The following is a 20224-nucleotide window of genomic DNA, read 5'->3' as shown; positions in this document are numbered from 1 at the left end:
GTCGGTAATTCGACACTGACAATCAACTGACAGTGATGTTTATACTGTCAAAAACAATAATTTTTATACATATAGGCGCGAAATGTTGCCAAGTCAGTGACGTTCGATTTCTTGTTATAAAAAATCGATTTCTAGTAGTTCCAATGTGACACAAAATCCAGGCACGGGATAAAAAAGTTTATTTGAAGAAAGTGTATTTTTTTGTCTTTCTTAATGGCGGTACAGGCTCCTTTTTTCAATATTTTATTTAGTTATAGAGTAATTTCCACATTCTAACATATTCCTGAAATTGTCTCTGTACCGCCATTCTGTATTATATTACGAATATGTGTGCCAAATATGTGTACAAAATATTCAAAATTAGAGCCGCAATCTTGGAACGCGTTTGTTGCTACCTGTTGATCGCTACTGTTTGCTCTTAAGGCAATAATTCTACCCCTGTCAAAATCGCTAAAATGGTGGTAATTTTGTTGTCTTCGAACTCGAGGCATATTCTTGCACTGAATACAATTAGACTGAGGAATCATAACTAAAAATATCTGTACTAACCGGTCTTCATAAATTGGTATTTTCACAAAAAAATTTAAAGATAAAACTTTATTTTTACAAAAACTATAAAAGATAAAACATTGATATTGTTATCATAGCATGCCTTAAATATAGTCATTGTGCTGGCAAAAAATTAAGTTCAACAAATGATTCCTTCTGGGTGTAACACTTCTAATGTCACTGAGTATAGTTCAAACGACCCGTGACGTCACACAGTTTAACTCATAGAGTTATATATTAGCATAGCGCATAGTAAAGCTGCTACAGTTGTCCTCCTCTTCTGTGCCTATATTCACACTTAATGTCATCATAGATTTTCGATACAATGTGTTAGAAAGAGATGCAGCAAACCAGTCCATGAGATCTTGTCATCAGGAAGCGCGGAAGTTAGGCTCCCTCTATGTTAATATATACCTCTATGGTTTAACTATATGGTTCCGTTTATGGTTATAATTAAGTAAATTCTTCTTCTTCTTCTTTAGTTTATTGGCCTCCACCTACTTGGGTATACCTCGTTGCGGAATAAAGGAAAAATATTTATATTCTATTAACATTTATCGTATGTCATTGTAATAATATATACCAGTTTGTTGACATTGGAGTTTGATATAGTAGCCTAATAAAATAAAAAAAAGTCAAAATGTAAATTCGTACAGGTTAAAACAAATTTTATATCAAAGTTTAGGTGGGTACAAAAGATATTTTCAAGAAAGTATCCAAATCATACAAAGGGATCATTGTTTAAATAATTAAAAAGGGGTCATTTTTGCAAAAAAAATACTTTTTTAACTGCTGAGGTAATTCACTTATTAATGAAGGTCTATGGAATTTTTTTCTGCAAAGTTGAAGGGTAAATGTTTCACATAAGACTCACTAAATTAAATTTGACCCCCTATTTATTAAAGTAATTGTATATAAAACATTAAAAACAAATTTGCAAAAAATTATTTTTAGCGTGTTAAATAAGCACTATAAAATATCCTATTTTACAGACTAAGTTGCGCTATTATTAAGTAAAAAAAAATTGGTCAAAAAATATTTAATATTTTTTGAGATATTAAATTTGTTTATTAAATGTTACTATATTTTCAATTGCAAAAACGCGGTTGTTGCCAAAGAAATATTCACCTGCTTAAGATCTCATTATTTTTATTTTTATGTATGTTTTCGATAAATGTATTGATAAATTCAAATTTTAATTAAACTCCCCCCTAAAATGGCATTTGAAAATTATTCAAATTTGTTTTTTAATTTGTTTTTATAATAACGTCGCGGGGATTAAGTAATTTGAAATGCCGTTTCGATAATTGGGTTCCTGGGAATTTTTGACTAATTAACAAAATTTTTTTTGTCGTTTTTTCTTCTTCTTTTTTTCTTGGAGCTATATTACTACGGGCCCTTTTAGGGTTAAATTTTATTAAAAATGTCGAATATCTTAGTTGTAGATTCTAGACCTAAAAATATTAAGATTCAACTAAAATCTCTTAAATAAAATATGGCTACTTACTGAGTTACAGGGTGTTTTATTTAAAAATTTAAAAATTATTGTTACCAAGCACTTTAAAACTATTCGACGTATCCTCATCATACTTGGCAGAAAGTGTGGCTATTATAGACCCTACTAAATTGTGATTAATTAACGTTTCTAGCTAGTGCCAGAGGCGTACGACAGGGGATAGTGAATGATTAACCCTTCCCAAATTCTACGCCACTGAGTGAATTACTATTTTAGAGAAATTTTTCGATTCTCCAATACTTTGTATATAAATAACTTTATTGGTGTCGATAAGTCATCAGTTTGAGAGATATTGGAAGTTTAAAATGAATGAACGAATGAATCAAAATAACTATGCCGTTTCATTTTTAACGTCCAATATCTCAAAAACTAATGACTTAATCGTTACCAGTAAAGACTATATTATTTACATAGAAAGTATCGGAGAATCGAAAAATTTCGCTAAAATAGTAATTCCCTCAGTGGCGTCGAATTTGGGAAGGGTTAACCATTAACTACCCCCTGTCGTACGCCTCTGGTAGTAGCTATAAACTTGTATTTATCAAAATTTAGTTGACTGTATACTCACACTTTCTGCCAAGTATGATAAGGATACGTCAAATAGTTTGAAAGTACTTGGTAAAAATAATTTTTAAATTTTTAAATAAACTCTGTAAGTAGCCACATTTTATTTAAGTGATTTTAGACCAATCTTAATATTTTTAGGTCTAGAATCTACAACTAAGATATTCGACATTTTTAATAAAATTTAACCCTAAAAGGGCCCGTAGTAATATAGCTCCAAGAAAAAAAGAAGAAGAAAAAACGACAAAAAAAATTTTGTTAATTAGTCAAAAATTCCCAGGAACCCAATTATCGAAACGGCATTTCAAATTACTTAATCCCCGCGACGTTATTATAAAAACAAATTAAAAAACAAATTTGAATAATTTTCAAATGCCATTTTAGGGGGGAGTTTAATTAAAATTTGAATTTATCAATACATTTATCGAAAATATACATAAAAATAAAAATAATAAGATTTAATACAGGTGAATATTTCTTTGGCAACAACCGCGTTTTTTCAATTGAAAATAGAGTAACATTTAATAAATAAATTCAATATTTCAAAAACTATTAAATATTTTTGGACCAATTTTTTTTATTAATACTTATAACATAGCGCAACTTCTCCTGTAAAACAAGATATTTTATAGTGCTTATTTAAAACGCTAAAAATAATTTTTTGCAAATTTGTTTTTAAAGATTTATGTACAATTATTTAAATAAATAAGGGGTCAAATTTAATTTAGTAAGTCGTATGTGAAAGATTTACCCTTCAGCTTTGCAGAAAATAATCCTATATACCTTCATTAGTAATTGAATGACCTCAGCAGTTAGAAAAGTAATTTTTTTGCAAAAATCACCCCTTTTTAATTATTTAAACAATGATCCCCTTGTATGATTTGGATACTTTCTTGAAAATATCTTTTGTACCCACCTAAACTTTCATATAAAAATTTTTTCAACCTGTACGAATTTACATTTTGATTTACATGTAGTGTAATTTTATTTTACTAGACTATAGTTATTGAAGGAAAGGAAAGAAGGTTTACTACGGAAAATAAAACCATTTTGTAAAAGTACAAGTTTTCTATGAATAGTTCAAACGATCAAAAACACTTGTAACGTCACATAACCGTATTTTCTACTGACGTTTATAACGTCTAATTTAAAATTCTGTTTACTTTGTTGGAAGAATGTAAACATATAAACGGATGATGTCACGACGCGTTTTGGCCTGGCTGGAATAATTTGAATTTTTAATCGTCTTTAGGGGCCAAACGAAAGCCAAACAAAACTTTTTTTATCTTTGATACATGTTTTAAATTATGTTCTGTTGTGATTTATAGCATTTTTTCCGAATTTAAAATTTTATGCAAGTTCCCTATTGATTGTATTCCCCGTCGCATGGAGACGGGCAAAATCACTAGTCAGAGTATATAAGTACAAGTATGCACTGCTAATACATTATTATGAGTTATTGTTATATTAAGGAGTCATGAAGAGGATGCCAATGGATCCTTCAGACCCATACGGCTGCCCCAAGTAGAAACACTGTACATCCATTTTTCTCAAAATCACTTTTATTGCATTTTTGGATTTAGGGTGTTGTTATCTACCATTTACCAAGGAAAAAAAATAAAAAATGTGTAGAACCGCAATTTAACATTGCTATGAAACACATTATATCACATTCAATCTTCACTTCACCACTTTACGTTTTCTACTCTGGTGAACATTTTTCGAATTGGCGCTTACAGTGTTTCTACTTGGGACAGCCGCATAGTGCTGAATATTTAATGTTTTGAGTTTAAAATAATAAAATAATAGATAATCCAACGTTTTAATACCATAAAAATATTAAGTTGTCAAAAAGAAGTACATACATAGTTATGGGAGTAAGGATGAAGATGCACCGTGTTTCATCAGTCATATATTAAAAATGAAACACTGGGAAAAGAGTAGGTGGAATTAGGAATAAGAAGCTAGTTTAGATGATACACCAAGTAGAAAAAGTGTGTTAACATGGAAGAAAGTTTGAAAAAAGACTTAAGAGAATGTTGTTGAATCCAATACTGACAACATAGGAGAACAATAATAAACTTGAATGTAATAGAGGAAGAAAAACGATTTAATTTTTGTTGTACACATTGATACAGTTCAAAGTACCATCATAATGAATCAATACGAACTTACGACAAGTAATTAACTCTGTATTATCAGTACCTTGAAAGTGAGTATTATCACTTACCAAAAGTAAATAGCAGTCAGTTCCACATGGATCAGTAAAAGGTTTTAGATCAGGCCCACGACGCTTCTGTAAATTGGGTCCAGGATGGCAAACTTGCAGTCCTGTTTTTAAAATAAAAAATGAATTTATTCTTAAAAAAAATATTTGAAATATCTCAAAATTCTTATTCAATGATATTTCAATTAAGTTAACATAGTATATAAGTTTGTTTTACTCATATATATGTTGTTTTTATTTCACGTCTACACGGACATGAAAATTGTGTAATGACCATATTATGAACTAAATAAGGAGTCTCTTCTTTTTCTTGAAGTGCCGTATGCTAATCGGAGGTTGGACCTTAAATTTTTCAACCATGGCACTCTCCTTCTTCCTATACTCCTTCCTCCTCTTATATTTCCTGTATTATCAGTCTTAGCAATTCATATCGCTGTTCCCTCATTACGTGTCCCAGATATTGTAACTATCTTATTTTTATTGTGTTTATAATTTCATATTCTTTGTCCATTTCTCGCAATACTTCCGTGTTTGTTTTTTTCTGTGTCCATGCTATTCTAAGCATCCTCCTGTAACACCACATGTAGCTTATTTATGTGTACTTGCTTCAATGTCCAGCTTTCAAGTCCATATTGCAGTACCGAGAACACGTAGCATCTCAAAGCTCTTACTGTCAGTTCCAATCTAAAGTCTTTGTTGCAGAGAATTGTTTTCAGTTTTACAAACGCATTTCTTGCTATTTCTATCCTGGCCCTTATTTCTGTTGTTTGATCATTATTGTCTGAAATCCGGGTTCCTAGGTTTTGTATTGTATTTATCAACCCTTTCTATCGGTACATTTCCCAAACTTTGTATGTTTGTATATTTGTTTTCTTAGTTATTATCATGTATTTGGTCTTTTTTATATTAATTTTTAGTCCAATTTTTCACAGAAAGTACACTGGGGTGCAAAATTAACCGGACACCTTAAAAATGGGTCATTTTTGATGTCTCGAATTTCCTAAACCGGTTGTCCGATTTAAGTGATGTTTTAATACATTATAGCCTTATTCTTTAGCAATATCGCTGTAATAGTATTGTTGCTAAACAGTTAAATTTTCAATGTATACCGGGTGTATCAATCAAACTGTGTTTTTTTCTCAAAGTTCGCATCACCCTGTGGAATATTCTAGCATTTATAAAATACTAAAATTAAAATCAAACTATAGCCTCATGTTTTCTCAACATTTTGTTTTTTTATTCATTCGCTTATGTTGGATAATAAAAAAGTTAGGTACTTTAACAACTAGCCATGTTTTTCATCAATACAGCGTGTTTTTAAATAATAATTGGCAAACTTTAAGGGGAATTCTGCATGAAAAAATAATGACAGTTTGCTTTATCAACGATATGTCTGCAAATGCTTCGTTTCCGAGATAGGGGATGTTGAAAGTTTCTTACAAACTGACGATTTATTTATTGCTTTAAAACCGGTTGAGGTATGCAAATGAAATTTGGTAGGTTTTAAGAAGTAGTTATTGCACATTTTTTGACATACAATTAAGAATTTAATATTCACCATTGGCGCGCATACGGGTAATATGAGGGCTTACGATTACCCGTATGCGCGCCAATGGCGCGAATATGGTGAATATTAAATTCTTACTTGTATGTCAAAAAATGTACAATAACTACGGCTTAACACCCACCAAATTTCATTTGCATATCTCAACTGGTTTTTAAGCAATAAATAAATCGTCAGTTTGTAAGAAAAATTTCAACTCTCTATCTCAGAAATGAAGCATTTGTGGACATAGGTTTATAAATCAAACTGTCATTATTTTTTCATGTATAATTACCCCTGTAAGTTTGTCGCACTTATTTAGAAACAGCCTGTATTGATAAAGAACATGGCTAGTTGTTAAATTTCCTAACTTTTTTATGGTCCTACTTAAGCGAATGAATCAAAAAACAGAATGTTGAGAAAACATAAGGCTATAGTTGGATTTTAATTTGAGTATTTTATAAATGCTAGAATATTCCACAGGGTGATGCGAAGTTTAAGAAAAAAACACAGTTTCATTGGTACACCCGGTATGCAATGAAAATTTACCTGTTTAGCCACAATATTATTACAGCGATATTGATAAAGAATAAGGCTATAACGTATTAAAAATTCACTTAAATCGGACAACAGGTTTAGGAAATTCGAGACATCAAAAATGACCCATTTTTAAGGTGTCCGGTTAATTTTGCACCCCAGTGTATTTGTTTTGTTTAGTAGTAATTAGAGTTGTTCAGCAGAGCTTTCCATAACCACAGTGTCATCTACATTTCTTATATTGTTAATAGATATTCTATTAATTATTATTTCTTCACTTAAAGATTCAAAAATGGCTTCACTATATACAATAAATCGTAATTGAGACATATACATGCCTGACTAACTCCTCTCCTGATTTCAATTTCTGGACTATTCTGGACCAATTTCTGGACTAAATAAGGAATCTAGATCTGTGTAAAATGGTTATGCTAATATCAATTCTGTTCGAATACCTATATTTTAAATGGTTTTAAAAAATTTAAATAAACATAATATACTAAAACCCTTAACTAAAACATGTAGTCTTAATCTAAATGGAATGATTTTTATTGTGTTATTCTGCTTTTTTGTTTTGCTGTAGTAAATATTAAGTAACTACATGAAATGGAAGATGATTTCTACCTTCTATGTTTACCTTGCTGTCCTAAATGTGCAGCAAAACAAAAGTAACAAATCTGTTGAACAAGTAGTAAGTACTATTAAACGATTTACTATTCTAATAATTGTGATCTAAGGATAATACACTGTTCCTGATGTCTTCAGAAATATGCTGACTTTAGTATATAATCTGTAACAAAACTGAAACTACAGCTATAGAAACAGACTTTAATTAACAAAAGTGAAAATACCAAAATAGCTTCAACCTTTAGGCTATTGATTATGTACTATAGAAAGGAACTACAACGTTAAACGGGGTTTTATTATTTCATATGGTCAATGAATCTCTATATATGAAAAACCGCGGAGTGCTACCATTTAAAGGGGTGCGTTTTTGAGAAATGGGTGAATTAGTCCCTGGGCACAGGTTACCTTAGGATGAGTTCTATGCTCTTTTGGTACAAACACGTCTACATAAAAATTGTTCCTGATTAAATTTCCTATCTAAATATAACTTTTTAAAGTCAAAGATACTTTTTTTTACAAAAATATATTCAAAAGAAAAAGCACAAAGAAACCCAAAAGAAAGAAATTTTGTTTTTTGTCCCATAACTTTTATCCACGGGGATATAGGTATAGACATTGCTTCACAAAAAAAACTTACATATTTTCTCTTTAAAATGATGTTTTGTAGAGGTAATTAGGATTTACAGTTTTCGAATTATGATTTTTCAAATTTCGCCACTCACAGCAATTTTGGGCAATTTTCCTTGTTATTTCGCAAATATTGTTCTGTAACTTTTTTCTACGTAACTTTAGGCATATGCAATGGTACATGTAAGAGGAATAGAAATCAATTACCTTTAAAATGTTCTACTGTATAATGTTGTACGACTTCTTTTAAAGAGGTTATCTTTTTCAAGATTTTATACTTTTAACGAGTTTTTATATTTTTTACGAATATTTTTTAAACTTATAACTTTTTAAATTATAACTTTGTTTTTCTAAATTTAGGTATATATTATATAATAAAAAAGAAAGCTTATTCTGTTTACTTTAAAATGGTGTATTATAAAAAATTCTAGGATTATTTTTAAATAAGATATGCTTTTTCAAAATGTAATAAGTACTTGCAACGATTTTTGATTTTAGGATTATTTTTTAAATTTCTAATTATAACTTTTTTATTTGATTGTGTGTTATGATTGAATCTTATTTTTTATGTGTAATACTTTGGATCCACTTGACTCGGCCGGGCAAACTTCAAAATATGGATTAATTCCAATATTTACTGTCAAAGACCACAACAAGCTTTGCTTGAAAAAATAGCATGTAACTGTACCAAAGGATGTACAAAAAACTGCGGTTGTAGGAAGATAGGAATTAGTTGTTCAATATTCTGCAAAGGGTGCATGTGCTTGGGTACTAATTGTGGGAACTCTTAAGATAACTGAGGTGTCAGAGAAATATATTGAAGCTAATGCTAACGAAGAGATGGACTTTGATTTTGAAAATTTTTTAAATGTCAACATTTAAATAATTTTAACTAAAGTGATGTTTTCTAAGACTAATGTTTATGTAATTTTTGTAAAAGAAATAATTTTAAATAATACAGGTAAAAAAATATCAAAGAATCACTCGGTTTCCATTATTTAAATATAGATGATACACCATTTTAAAGAACAGAAAGTAAGCTCTCTTTATTGAGCAATATATAGTATATTCAAATACAAGAAAAAAAAGTTATAATGAGAAATTTAAAAAATAATCCTAAAATCAAAAATCGTTGCGAGTATGTACTTATTACATTTTGAAAAATAATATCTTATTCTAAAATAATCCTAGAATTTTTTGTAATACACCATTTTAAATTAAACAAAATAAGCTTTTTTATTATACAGGGTGTCCCGAAAAGATTGGTCATAAATTATACCACAGATTCTGGGGTCAAAAATAGGTTGATTGAACCTCACTTACCTATATACAATAGTGCACACAAAAAAAGTTATAGCCCTTTGAAGTTACAAAATGAAAATCGATTTTTTTTCATATATCGAAAACTCTCAGAGATTTTTTATTGAAAATTGACATGTGGCATCTTTTACGACAGCAATATCTTAAAAAAAAATTAAGTAAAATTTGTGCACCCCATACAAATTTTATGGGGGTTTTGTTCCCTTAAACCCCCCCAAACTTTTGTGTACGTTCCAATTAAATTATTATTGTGGCACTATTAGTTAAACACATTATTTTTAAAACTTTTTTTGCCTCTTAGTACTTTTTCGATAAGCCAGTGTTTATCGAGATATTTTGAATATTTGTCGACTCCACCACATATTTGTATATGGTTAAGTACGGTTATAGAGACCTGTTAATAATCTGAAAATTTATTTATAATTTACATTTTTAGGTATATTTTGAAAAAGAAGCTACATCTCGATAAAAGGTGACATATGAACAAAAGACTAAGAGACAAAAGTTTTAAAAACACTGTGTTTACCTAATGGTACCACAATAATAGTTTAATTGGAACGTACACAAACATTAGGGGGGTTTAAAGGAACAAAACCCCCATAAAATTTTTACGTAAATATATTGAAAAAGAAGCCGCATCTCAATAAAAACTGGCTTATCGAAAAAATAATAAGAGGCAAAAAAGTTTTAAAAACGTTGTGTTTAACTAATGGTACTACAATAATGAATTAATTGGAACGTACACAAAAGTTTGGGGGGGTTTAAGGGAACAAAATCCCCATAAATTTTTTATGGGGTGGACAAATTTCACTATAATTTTGTTTTAAGATGTTCCTGACATAAGAATTATACATGTCCATTTTCAATAAAAGATTCTAGTTTTAGTTCTCGTGTGAGTCGGACGTGTCAATAGCCGGTGCTGACGAGTAATCTAAACGCTTTACAAATACGAATAATAAGTATCGATAATTATTCAAATAATATATAGACTAATAACTCGCGTTTTTGTTTCTATTTTTTAATTAAATGAGTGCGGACATGGGCGGTAAACCGCCCCCTGAACCTGATGGACCTCCCAATACCACCCTTAGTAGTCCAGATATTGAAATGGAATCCCCTAGCAATTTTAAAGGTTTTAGTAAGGCTGAACTCAACCAAACTGTAAGTACTTCCGATCCTATTAAATCTAACGATGACAAACAAAAAGAAATTTTTAAGTATACCATAAATGACCGTGGACCGTTCCATATATATGTTGAAAATAAAGATAGCGATCTTAAAGGTAAACTTAATGCATTAAAAATTGGTGACATTATTCTTACAAAATTCCCAGAATTAGATAATAAAATAATTAGTATCGATACAATTGGCAGAAATAAATTAAGAATTAAATTTACGGATTCTAAAAACGCTAATTACCTTATCGACAAGAAAGACGATCCGGTTTTTGTTAAAAACAATTTGGATGTTTATATACCTAAATTTATTATTATTAGACAAGGTGTTATACGGGATGTCTCAACAGAATTCTCCGATGAATATCTTAAAAATAAAATTAAAAAATTCGAAATAAATTCTAATTTTGAGGTAGTAAACGTTTCTAGAATAAATAGAAAAACGGTTACCGATGATAAAATAAATTATGTTCCTACTAAATCGTGTGTAGTAAGCTTTAAAACACAAGTACTTCCAAAATACGTTACTATAAATAAGGTGTTGAAAGAAATTGAACCATATCAACAAAAAGTCCTGCTTTGTTTCAACTGTTTGCGATTTGGCCACCAGGGGAAGCATTGTAGGAGTAACCCCCGTTGTAACAATTGCCAGAAAGACCATAATACAAAAGAGTGTCAGGAAACAACATTAACCCCAAAATGTTTTAGTTGTATGGGAGACCACTTCACAACAAATCTTAAGTCATGTCCAGAATTCAAAAGACAGAAATTAATTAAAGAATGCATGACTAATAGTAATATTAATTACCATGATGCCAACAAACAAATTCCCCGCAAATCTTATGCAGACGTAACATCAAATAACATTATTAAAGATTCTCATCAACAAAATTTGCCTTCTTCTAATTACCCTCTTGTTAACCAAAGTTTAAATAGCTCTTCTGTTACTCGTCCATTCACATTTTCGGCCAATAGTAATCATAATAAATATACAGTCGTCAAATCTTCTAAAGGCAGCAAAAGGCAGAGACCAAATAGTCCTGTCTTGACACAGTCAGATCCAGAATACACATTTAACTTTAGACAATCAGGAACTAATATTCCAATTATAAATAGTCCTTCATATAAAAATAATTTAAATTCAAATTCTCACACGCTACAAACAGAGTCAAACTCTGATATTTTAGATATAATTTTTACTATTGTTACCGAACTTTTTAAAAATTTTAGGGAAACTAATAATCCCAATGTTACTAAACAAGACTTACAGCAAATATTAATTAGTAAACAATTATTAAACGTGCACAATATACCAACTACTTCGTCGTCTTCTCAGCTATAAACAAACTCAACATTTTACAGTGGAACTGCAGATCTGCAGTTGGCAATAAAGAAAACTTAGAATATCTCTTAAATACAACAGAAACTACCATAGCAGCTTTGTCAGAGACCTGGTTCAAACAGGAAAGGTTTTATAACTTCCAAGGTTATAATATTGTTCGGTCAGATCGTATGGATGGTTACGGTGGGGTAGCCATACTAGTAAAATCCAATAGATTATTTTCAGAAGTCGTAGTACAGAAACCAGCAAGAATGATGTGTACATGCATCGAAGTGAAACTTCTACCTAATAACAAAGCAGTGTACATATTGTCAATATACATTAAACCAAAGACTCGGATAGAAGTAAGAGAATGGATACAATTTTTCGAAAACTTACCACGACCTTTTATAATTGCTGGAGATTTCAACGCTCATCATCTTTCTTGGGGTTGTGAGTTTAATGATGTCTATGGTGTTTCTTTGCTCAATGCTATTAATCACTGCAATCTTGTGTATCTCAATGATGGTGCACCCACACTTGTTACGTCAGGTAGAAAAAGTGCCATTGATCTGTCTATTTGTACGCAAGACATAGTACATTTAATATCTTGGTCAGTCATACAGGATCCTCATGGATCCAATCACCTTCCTATATATATGAAGTTTAATAACTCTGACTCAGGCGTACAAACCTATGGTCCAGTTCACAACATATGGGTTCTTAAAAGAGCCAACTGGAATCTGTACACGACAACACTAGAGGAAATGAGCACCGCATGTAACTACAACAATTTCATAGACACGATAAACTCAGCTGCAAACATTTGTATCCCGAAAAGAACAATAATAAGAAATAAGTACTGGAAGCACAAACCAAAACAATGGTGGAATGAGACCTGCAACAACATTTCTCATAGGAGAAAAGAAGCTTTCAGATTATGGAAAGAAAACCCAAACATACAAAATTTACTTGAATTCAAACGAGTTGATGCCATCGCAAAAAAAACATTCAAAGAAACAAAAAGAATTCAGTGGAGGAAATATGTTGAGAGCCTAAATCAGACAACTCCCATCACTGAAGTATGGAAAAAGGTAAATAGTTTTAAGAATCGTAAGCAGCAGAATAAGTTACCTATTGATCTGGAAGCGAATTGGATAGAAGAATTCCATGCCACAATCTCACCAGACTGGGCAAAAGAATGCATAGAATACAATCAGTTATCTTTAAAAACTGTTCCCAGAAACAACTTGTACTTACTTGAACGTTTTGAGATGTGGGAATTAGAAAGATCGTTGAAACTATCTAATAATACTTCACCAGGCGAGGACAATATAACTTACTCCATGCTGTTTCACCTCCCATTTAAACATAAAAAGTCTCTATTAGAAATCTATAATAGTATCTGGACTGGTGCAAGTCCTATTCCGGATAGCTGGAAGAACTATATAATATTACCTATTAAAAAGAAAGACAAACCGCTAGACCTCTCAAGTTCGTACAGACCTATATCCCTGGCATCTTGTATTCTTAAAACTTTGGAAAGAATAATAAAGAATCGATTAGAACAATGGCTAGAATTTGAACACATCCTACCAAACTCACAATATGGTTTCCGGAAATGTAGGTCCACTCTCGAAGCTATTACTGTTCTCGTTACAGATATACTTACAGGATATACAATAAAAAAACATACAGCTGCAGTTTTTATTGACCTTTCCTCGGCTTTTGATAACGTAAATTTAAACATTTTATACCATAAGCTGACATCAATAGGAATACCTCATGAAATATGTTCATTTTTAATTTCACTATACTCCGATAGACGACTTTCACTAAAATTAAACCAAAATCTTCAAGGATCCCGAACATCGAATTTAGGACTCCCTCAAGGCAGCATACTCAGCCCGCTACTTTTTATACTATATACAATGGACTTCGAAGTAAATTTGAATAACGTGAATATGATACAGTTTGCTGATGATATAGTTATCTACACCAACGGTACTACTATTTCAAATTGTCAGAACATTTTAAACACAAACCTATGGTCAGTTAAGCACTGGTTAGATTCAAACAACTTAATTCTTTCTGAAAAAAAATCTGAAGTGTGTATTTTTACTAAAAAAAGGGACATAACTCAAGTACAGTTACAACTGGGACCATATCTTCTTCCAATCAAAAATTGTGTTAAATACCTTGGACTCTATTTGGACAGAAAATTACTGTGGAAAGATACCATCCACCATGCAATAAAAAAAACCGAGAACGCTATGAATATTTTGAGAGCATTCTGCCATACCAAATGGGGAGCAGATCCAAATACCGCTTTACTGTTCTATAAAACAATGGTTAGAAGTATATTAGACTATGGCAGTCACCTATATGGAACAGCAGCACATACTCACCGAAACAAAATAGAGACCCAGAAAAACACAAGTTTGAGAATATTGTAACGTTTGAAAAAACTCCAACATTAATTTAATATCCCAATTCCCAAAAAGAATGTCTATTTTTTTAATTTATTTTGTGAAGTTCAATATCATTATAAGATCCCAAGCCGACCCTGTATACAGCCATGAAGTATTGCAGCAACATTTCAATGTGTTACAAGATTCCTGTTTATTTGAGACGCAAAAACAGAATTTGTAAGAAGTGTTGACAAAAGTACAGTTCTAATGCGTAGATGAACTTTCTAGAACAAATCTTGAACTGAAAGTTGAGTTCTTGTCAACTAAGCATCCCTAAGGATCAAAATCGCTCGGTACTTCCGTCGTATTTTCCCCGATCTGTGGCTTCAGACCGAAGCGCAGATCAGTCCGGTTTGATTTCTTCAAGCGTGAAGATCGCTTGCCGACTCACCCCAAAAGGGCGTGGTGCCTTTTGTTACCCGCCGGTAAAGGGTATAGTGTGTCGTTCTGGAAGATCTAGTGTGAGGGCACGATGTTTTTTTTACCCCGTAGTGAAGTTGGGTGCTCTTACACTGTGTTTGAGTTGTGACGCAGTACTATACGCCGGCGTGGTATGAAGTCCCTGTATCTTGTCCAAGTTCCTGTTTAAATGAAGTCTTCCGAGTCCCGATTGATGTCCTGATGTAGACATTTTGAGTTCCAGTCCCGTGATGTTTATCCAGTTGATTGCCCCGAAATAAAAAGGAAGCCATGAAGCCCACCTCAGGTCGATGACCCTGCTTGTTTGTAGATGAACCCCCTTTCCGTGTAGTTTGTGACGTGTGATAAAGGATTTTGTTTAAATATGGTATGATATATTTTTTTAAATTTTGCAAGGATCCCAAATGGATAAATATTTTTGTTGGTAAAGAGTTTTGAAAAATAATAGTTGTTTGTGCTTTCATGATGCAACTTGTAAATTAAAATGACAGTGACTTTGACCTTTGACAGCTGCGTCAAAATTTTGTTTTGACATACACTGTCCAACAAGTTCTTTTGTCATTCTTTTGTTATGTTAAATTGAAGATTTTTTTTGTAATGTAAAAGATTTGTAGATATTTTGTCCTGTAAAATCATTTCCTGTTAAAAGTTTTTTTGTTTGTTTAAAAAAAAACCACCGTAAAGTTTTAAATAAATGTTTGTGAAAGTGTATCTATCATCTCATTTCTGTAGCCTTTGGAAAAATTTTAACAGAAAACTAATGCAACTGTATGAAAGTTTTAGTTCAGGAGAAAAGAAAGAATATGGCATAGAAGCCAATAATAAGGAAAGATGTTGTCCCAATGTAACCCCAAAGAGGAATCAATGATGATTGTCCCCCCGATTGGTACCCGTAAGTAAGAAAGTATCCAGTAAGTACCCATAGGTGAAATAGAGGATTTATTTCAAACGGCGTCCCTTTTTGTTAAATAGTAGAAAGATCCTCTAGTCAGAGTAAGTACCCTTATGTATTTAGTTATGGTAGTGTAGTCATCTTAACACCCCTTCACCCTCCCTAACGAATCTACGACCTAGCTCCCGCACAACAAATGAGCTGCCGTCCCGCAACGAGGCTTTATGTGTCTGCTTCTTCTTCTTTAGCCCCATTCTTACCCCCCAGTATCTCTATAGATAGTCTTTCCTTGTTCCCATATGAGCAGACAAGTTAAACGCTTCAATATGTCTTGGTTATCTTAAATCTACCCCAATAAATATTATAGAAGTCGAATCTGTAGAACCTCCACTATCTTTCAGAAGGCAGCTAATTAGTCATAAATTTATGGCTAAAGCCATATCCAAAGAAGCCAGCTATCTTCGTAACATTCACGACCTCACTGTCCTAGTACTCACCCATCCATATTGGCACTCAAAAGCTACTCCACTCCTAGTAAACAGCTATACCACACTGGCACAAATCTCTAACTCCCTGTCTATCAACAAAACTATACCTATCTACACCGAACCTCCCCATGTTTTCTTTTCAAAACATATAAAAACATACTACCTGGACCCAAAAGAAAACTTTCTAGAAACCATTAATGGAAGATGGCCTGAACACCAATACATATATACTGACGGATCCAAGTTGAATGGAAAAGTAGGCTGTGCCTTTTATGACGCAAACTCTTCCCAATATTACAAGTTCAAGCTACCAGATGAGTGTTCCATATATACCGCCGAAACAATTGCCATAGCAAATGCATTTAGATACGTCCAGTCGAGAAACACACAGAATCATGTTATATTCACTGACAGTAAAAGTGCAGTTGACCGAATAACAAACTTGAAATCATCGAAAAACCTTACTAACATAGAGGCAGAAATATTAAAACTGAACTTTGAAGCAACAAAACAAAGGAAAACAATAACTGTAGTGTGGATTAAAGGGCACTCAGGAATAAAAGGTAATGATGCAGTGGATACACTAGCCAAATCAGCCACTGACACAGGTTACCATCTAACCACCAATATTGTTCCATATACAGATCTTACCTCCAAGTTTACTTCACATTTAAAACAATTGTGGCAGCAAGAATATAATTCATCAGTCACAGGGCTTAACTATGTCGGCCACCAAAATAACATACCATTGAAAAGCTGGTTTCATGAATTAACCAAACGAAACTTCATTGTTACAATAAACAGAATAAGATCTAATCATGCTATGACTCCTTTGTACAAATATAAAATAGGACTGGATGAAAACCCATATTGTCCATGCGGAGAAGTTGGTGATATGAACCATGTAATCCTAGAATGTTCAAGAAATAAGAAGAGCATAGAATCATTTTTCGAAGAAATGGTAAATCTCAAATTTTGTTTGCCAACCAGTCTAAATTGTATAATTTTTAGTAATAATATTAACTTATATCAATGTTTGTATAATCATTTAATTCGTTGCAAAATGAAATTGTAAAAAACTAACACCATTGTAAGCAATTCTGCGATACAAAATATTATTGTAAGTGTGTTCACGAAAAAATTAACAAAAAAAAAAATAATTAAAAAAAAAAGTTAAAAAAAAAGTAAAATAATGATAAACAAATAAAAAAAAACAAAAAAAACAATGAAAAAAAAAGGAAATAAAACTAAACAAAATACTACATAAATAAAGCATTAAAAAAAAACAAAAATATAATTAAAAAAAAAAAAAAAAAAAATATACATATAAAAAAATGCACTAAACAGAAACACACATTTTACTAACACAATAACATTTATCCTAGGGTGTGAGAATTTGAAAAATCAATTTATTTATATTGGATCAAAAAAAAAAATGCTCCCTTTATATTTCATAAATAAAAAATAAGTCTGGCTAATTGGTTCATGCCAAAGCCAATTATAAAAAAAAAAAAAAAAAAAAATTTTCAATAAAAAATCTTTAATAGTTTTCGATATATTGAAAAAAATCGATTTTCATTTTGTAACTTCAAAGGGCTGTAACTTTTTTTGTGAGCACATTTGTACTAAGGTAAGTTAGGTTCAATCGAACTATTTTCGACCCCAAAATGTGTGGTATAATTTATGACCATTCTTTTCGGGACACCCTGTATAATATAATATTATCCCGAAATAACCAAAGTACGTGCCTCCTAGCGGCGGGATACGGGCAACAATACATTGGCTTATAGGGCAGTCCTTACAGTAGGGATCCTGGCCTATACAGAAAAATGCAGGCGGGTGTGGGGTAATACTGCACTTTGGTTGCATTGGTGGTGTATTGGCTAAACGTGCAGGGCAGGGTATGGTGCTGATAGAAAAGGCATTCAGGCATCAAATATCCAAAAATCTTTTCAGGCCATAATAATGAAAAGACCTTCTCCAAACGCAATAAAAACTTATACTGAAATGATGGCATCTCCTGAGGTAAAATGTTCCGGAAGTAAAATGAGCCTCCGTTCGGATCTCCGGGTGAGGACTATCTCAGTGGGAACACCATTACAGGTTAGAAAAATTAGGATAGGGTCTTGGAATCTTGGTAGTCTTACAGGTAAGAGTCTGGAGTTAGTGGATGCGCTCAAACGAAGAAGAGTTCAAATTGCTTGTATTCAAGAAACTAGGTGGAAAGGACAAAGGGCGAAAGAACTAGGTGAAGGATACAAATTGTGGTATGTAGGGAGTAGTAACACTAGAAATGGAGTTGGTATAATTGCTGATAGTGAAATGAAAGATAACGTAGTAGAAGTTGTAAGAACGAGTGATAGAATGATGTCAGTGAAATTTGTAATTGATAAAGAGGTATTGAATGTTGTGTGTGTGTATGCTCCCCAAACAGGTCTGGGTGAGAATGAAAGAAGAGCTGTCTATGATCAATTAGGAGACGTACTGAGTGATATTCCAGCAGAGGAGAAAGTTATAATAGGAGGTGATTTCAATGCACATGTGGGCCAAACCAAGACAGGATATGAAACAATACATGGGGGATTAGGCTTTGGAACTAGAAATGAAGCTGGAGATGACATGCTTGAATTAGCAACAGCATTGGATATGGCGATTGTTAACACATTTTTTAAAAAGAGAGAAACTCAACTTATTACCTACAAAAGTGGACAACATCAATCCCAAATAGACTACTTCATGATAAGGAAAGAAGACATACGTGAATGCAAGGACTGCAAGGTAATAGTGAGCGAGACAGTAAGCCAACAACATAAGCTGCTTGTTCTGGACATCGAAGTAAAAAGCGAAACTAAACAAAAATATCGGAGAGGACCACAAAAAATCAAGTGGTGGCTGCTGAAAGATGAGAAAGAAGGTCTATTCAGGAGAAGAATAGTAGAAAAAATATGTTGGAACATGAAAGGAAGCCCTAATACAATTTGGAGAAAAATGGCCAGTAGTATTAGAGAGACTGCTATTGAAATACTTGGGAAAACGTCAGGAAAAAAGTTTGAGGATAAAGAGACTTGGTGGTGGTCAAACGAAGTACAAGGAAAAATAAAAGAGAAGAGAAAATTATATAAAAAGTGGCAAGAAACCAGATCCGACAGAAATCTTCAAAACTATATGGTGGCGAAAAAGGAAGCGAAAGTAGCAGTAGCAGAAGCCAAACCAGAAGCGTATTCAAACCTATACGATCAACTTGATACCAGGGAAGGCGAAACGAAGATATATAAAATAGCCAAACAGAGAGCAAAGAAAGCAAAAGATTTTAATCAGATTAGATGTATCCGAGATGAAAATAATAAAATACTAGTTCACGAAAGGGAAGTCAAAAAGAGATGGAGAAAGTACTTTGACAGCTTATTAAATGAAGAATTTGACAGACAGCCTGTAGAGTCAACGGAGACAGTAGCAGCAATGGTCACCAAAATAACCAACGAGGAAGTGGCTCAAGCGCTTCAAAAAATAAAGAAAGGAAAAGCGGTAGGACCAGATGATATTCCTGGGGAAGTATGGAGAGCATTGGGAGAGACAGGAACAAGGTGGCTAACAGGTCTATTTAATAGAATTATGGAAGTCGGACAAATGCCAGACGAATGGAGAAGCAGTATACTGGTACCTGTTTACAAAAACAAGGGAGATATACAACAATGTACAAACTACAGGGCTATAAAACTGCTTAACCACACCATGAAAATATGGGAAAGAGTAATTGACAGACGGATACGTGAAGAGACCGAAATATCCGAGAATCAATTTGGCTTTATGCAGGGTAGATCAACAACAGATGCAATTTTCATTATAAGGCAGTTGATGGAAAAATACAGGAGTAAAGAAACAAACGCTCATATGGTATTCATTGATCTTGAGAAAGCATATGATAGAGTTCCTCGAGAGATTCTGTG

The 20224-nt window shown here is 32.4% G+C and overlaps 1 protein-coding gene across 1 annotated transcript in view; it reads right to left on the bottom strand.

Annotated features, from left to right (window-relative positions):
• LOC114329981 (histone-lysine N-methyltransferase E(z)) overlaps positions 1-20224 on the bottom strand; it is a 106722-nt gene that overhangs the window by 63731 nt on the left and 22767 nt on the right. Inside the window, exon 4 of the mRNA XM_028279276.2 lies at positions 4860-4960. Within this exon, the coding sequence (XP_028135077.1) occupies positions 4860-4960 (101 nt within the window). The remainder of the gene's footprint in view (positions 1-4859; positions 4961-20224) is intronic.

This window comes from Diabrotica virgifera, chromosome 3 (genome assembly GCF_917563875.1).
Source record: "Diabrotica virgifera virgifera chromosome 3, PGI_DIABVI_V3a".
Classification (NCBI taxonomy): domain Eukaryota; kingdom Metazoa; phylum Arthropoda; class Insecta; order Coleoptera; family Chrysomelidae; genus Diabrotica; species Diabrotica virgifera.
Note: the sequence above shows the minus strand (reverse complement) of the source record. Positions and strands in the feature narration are given on the sequence as shown.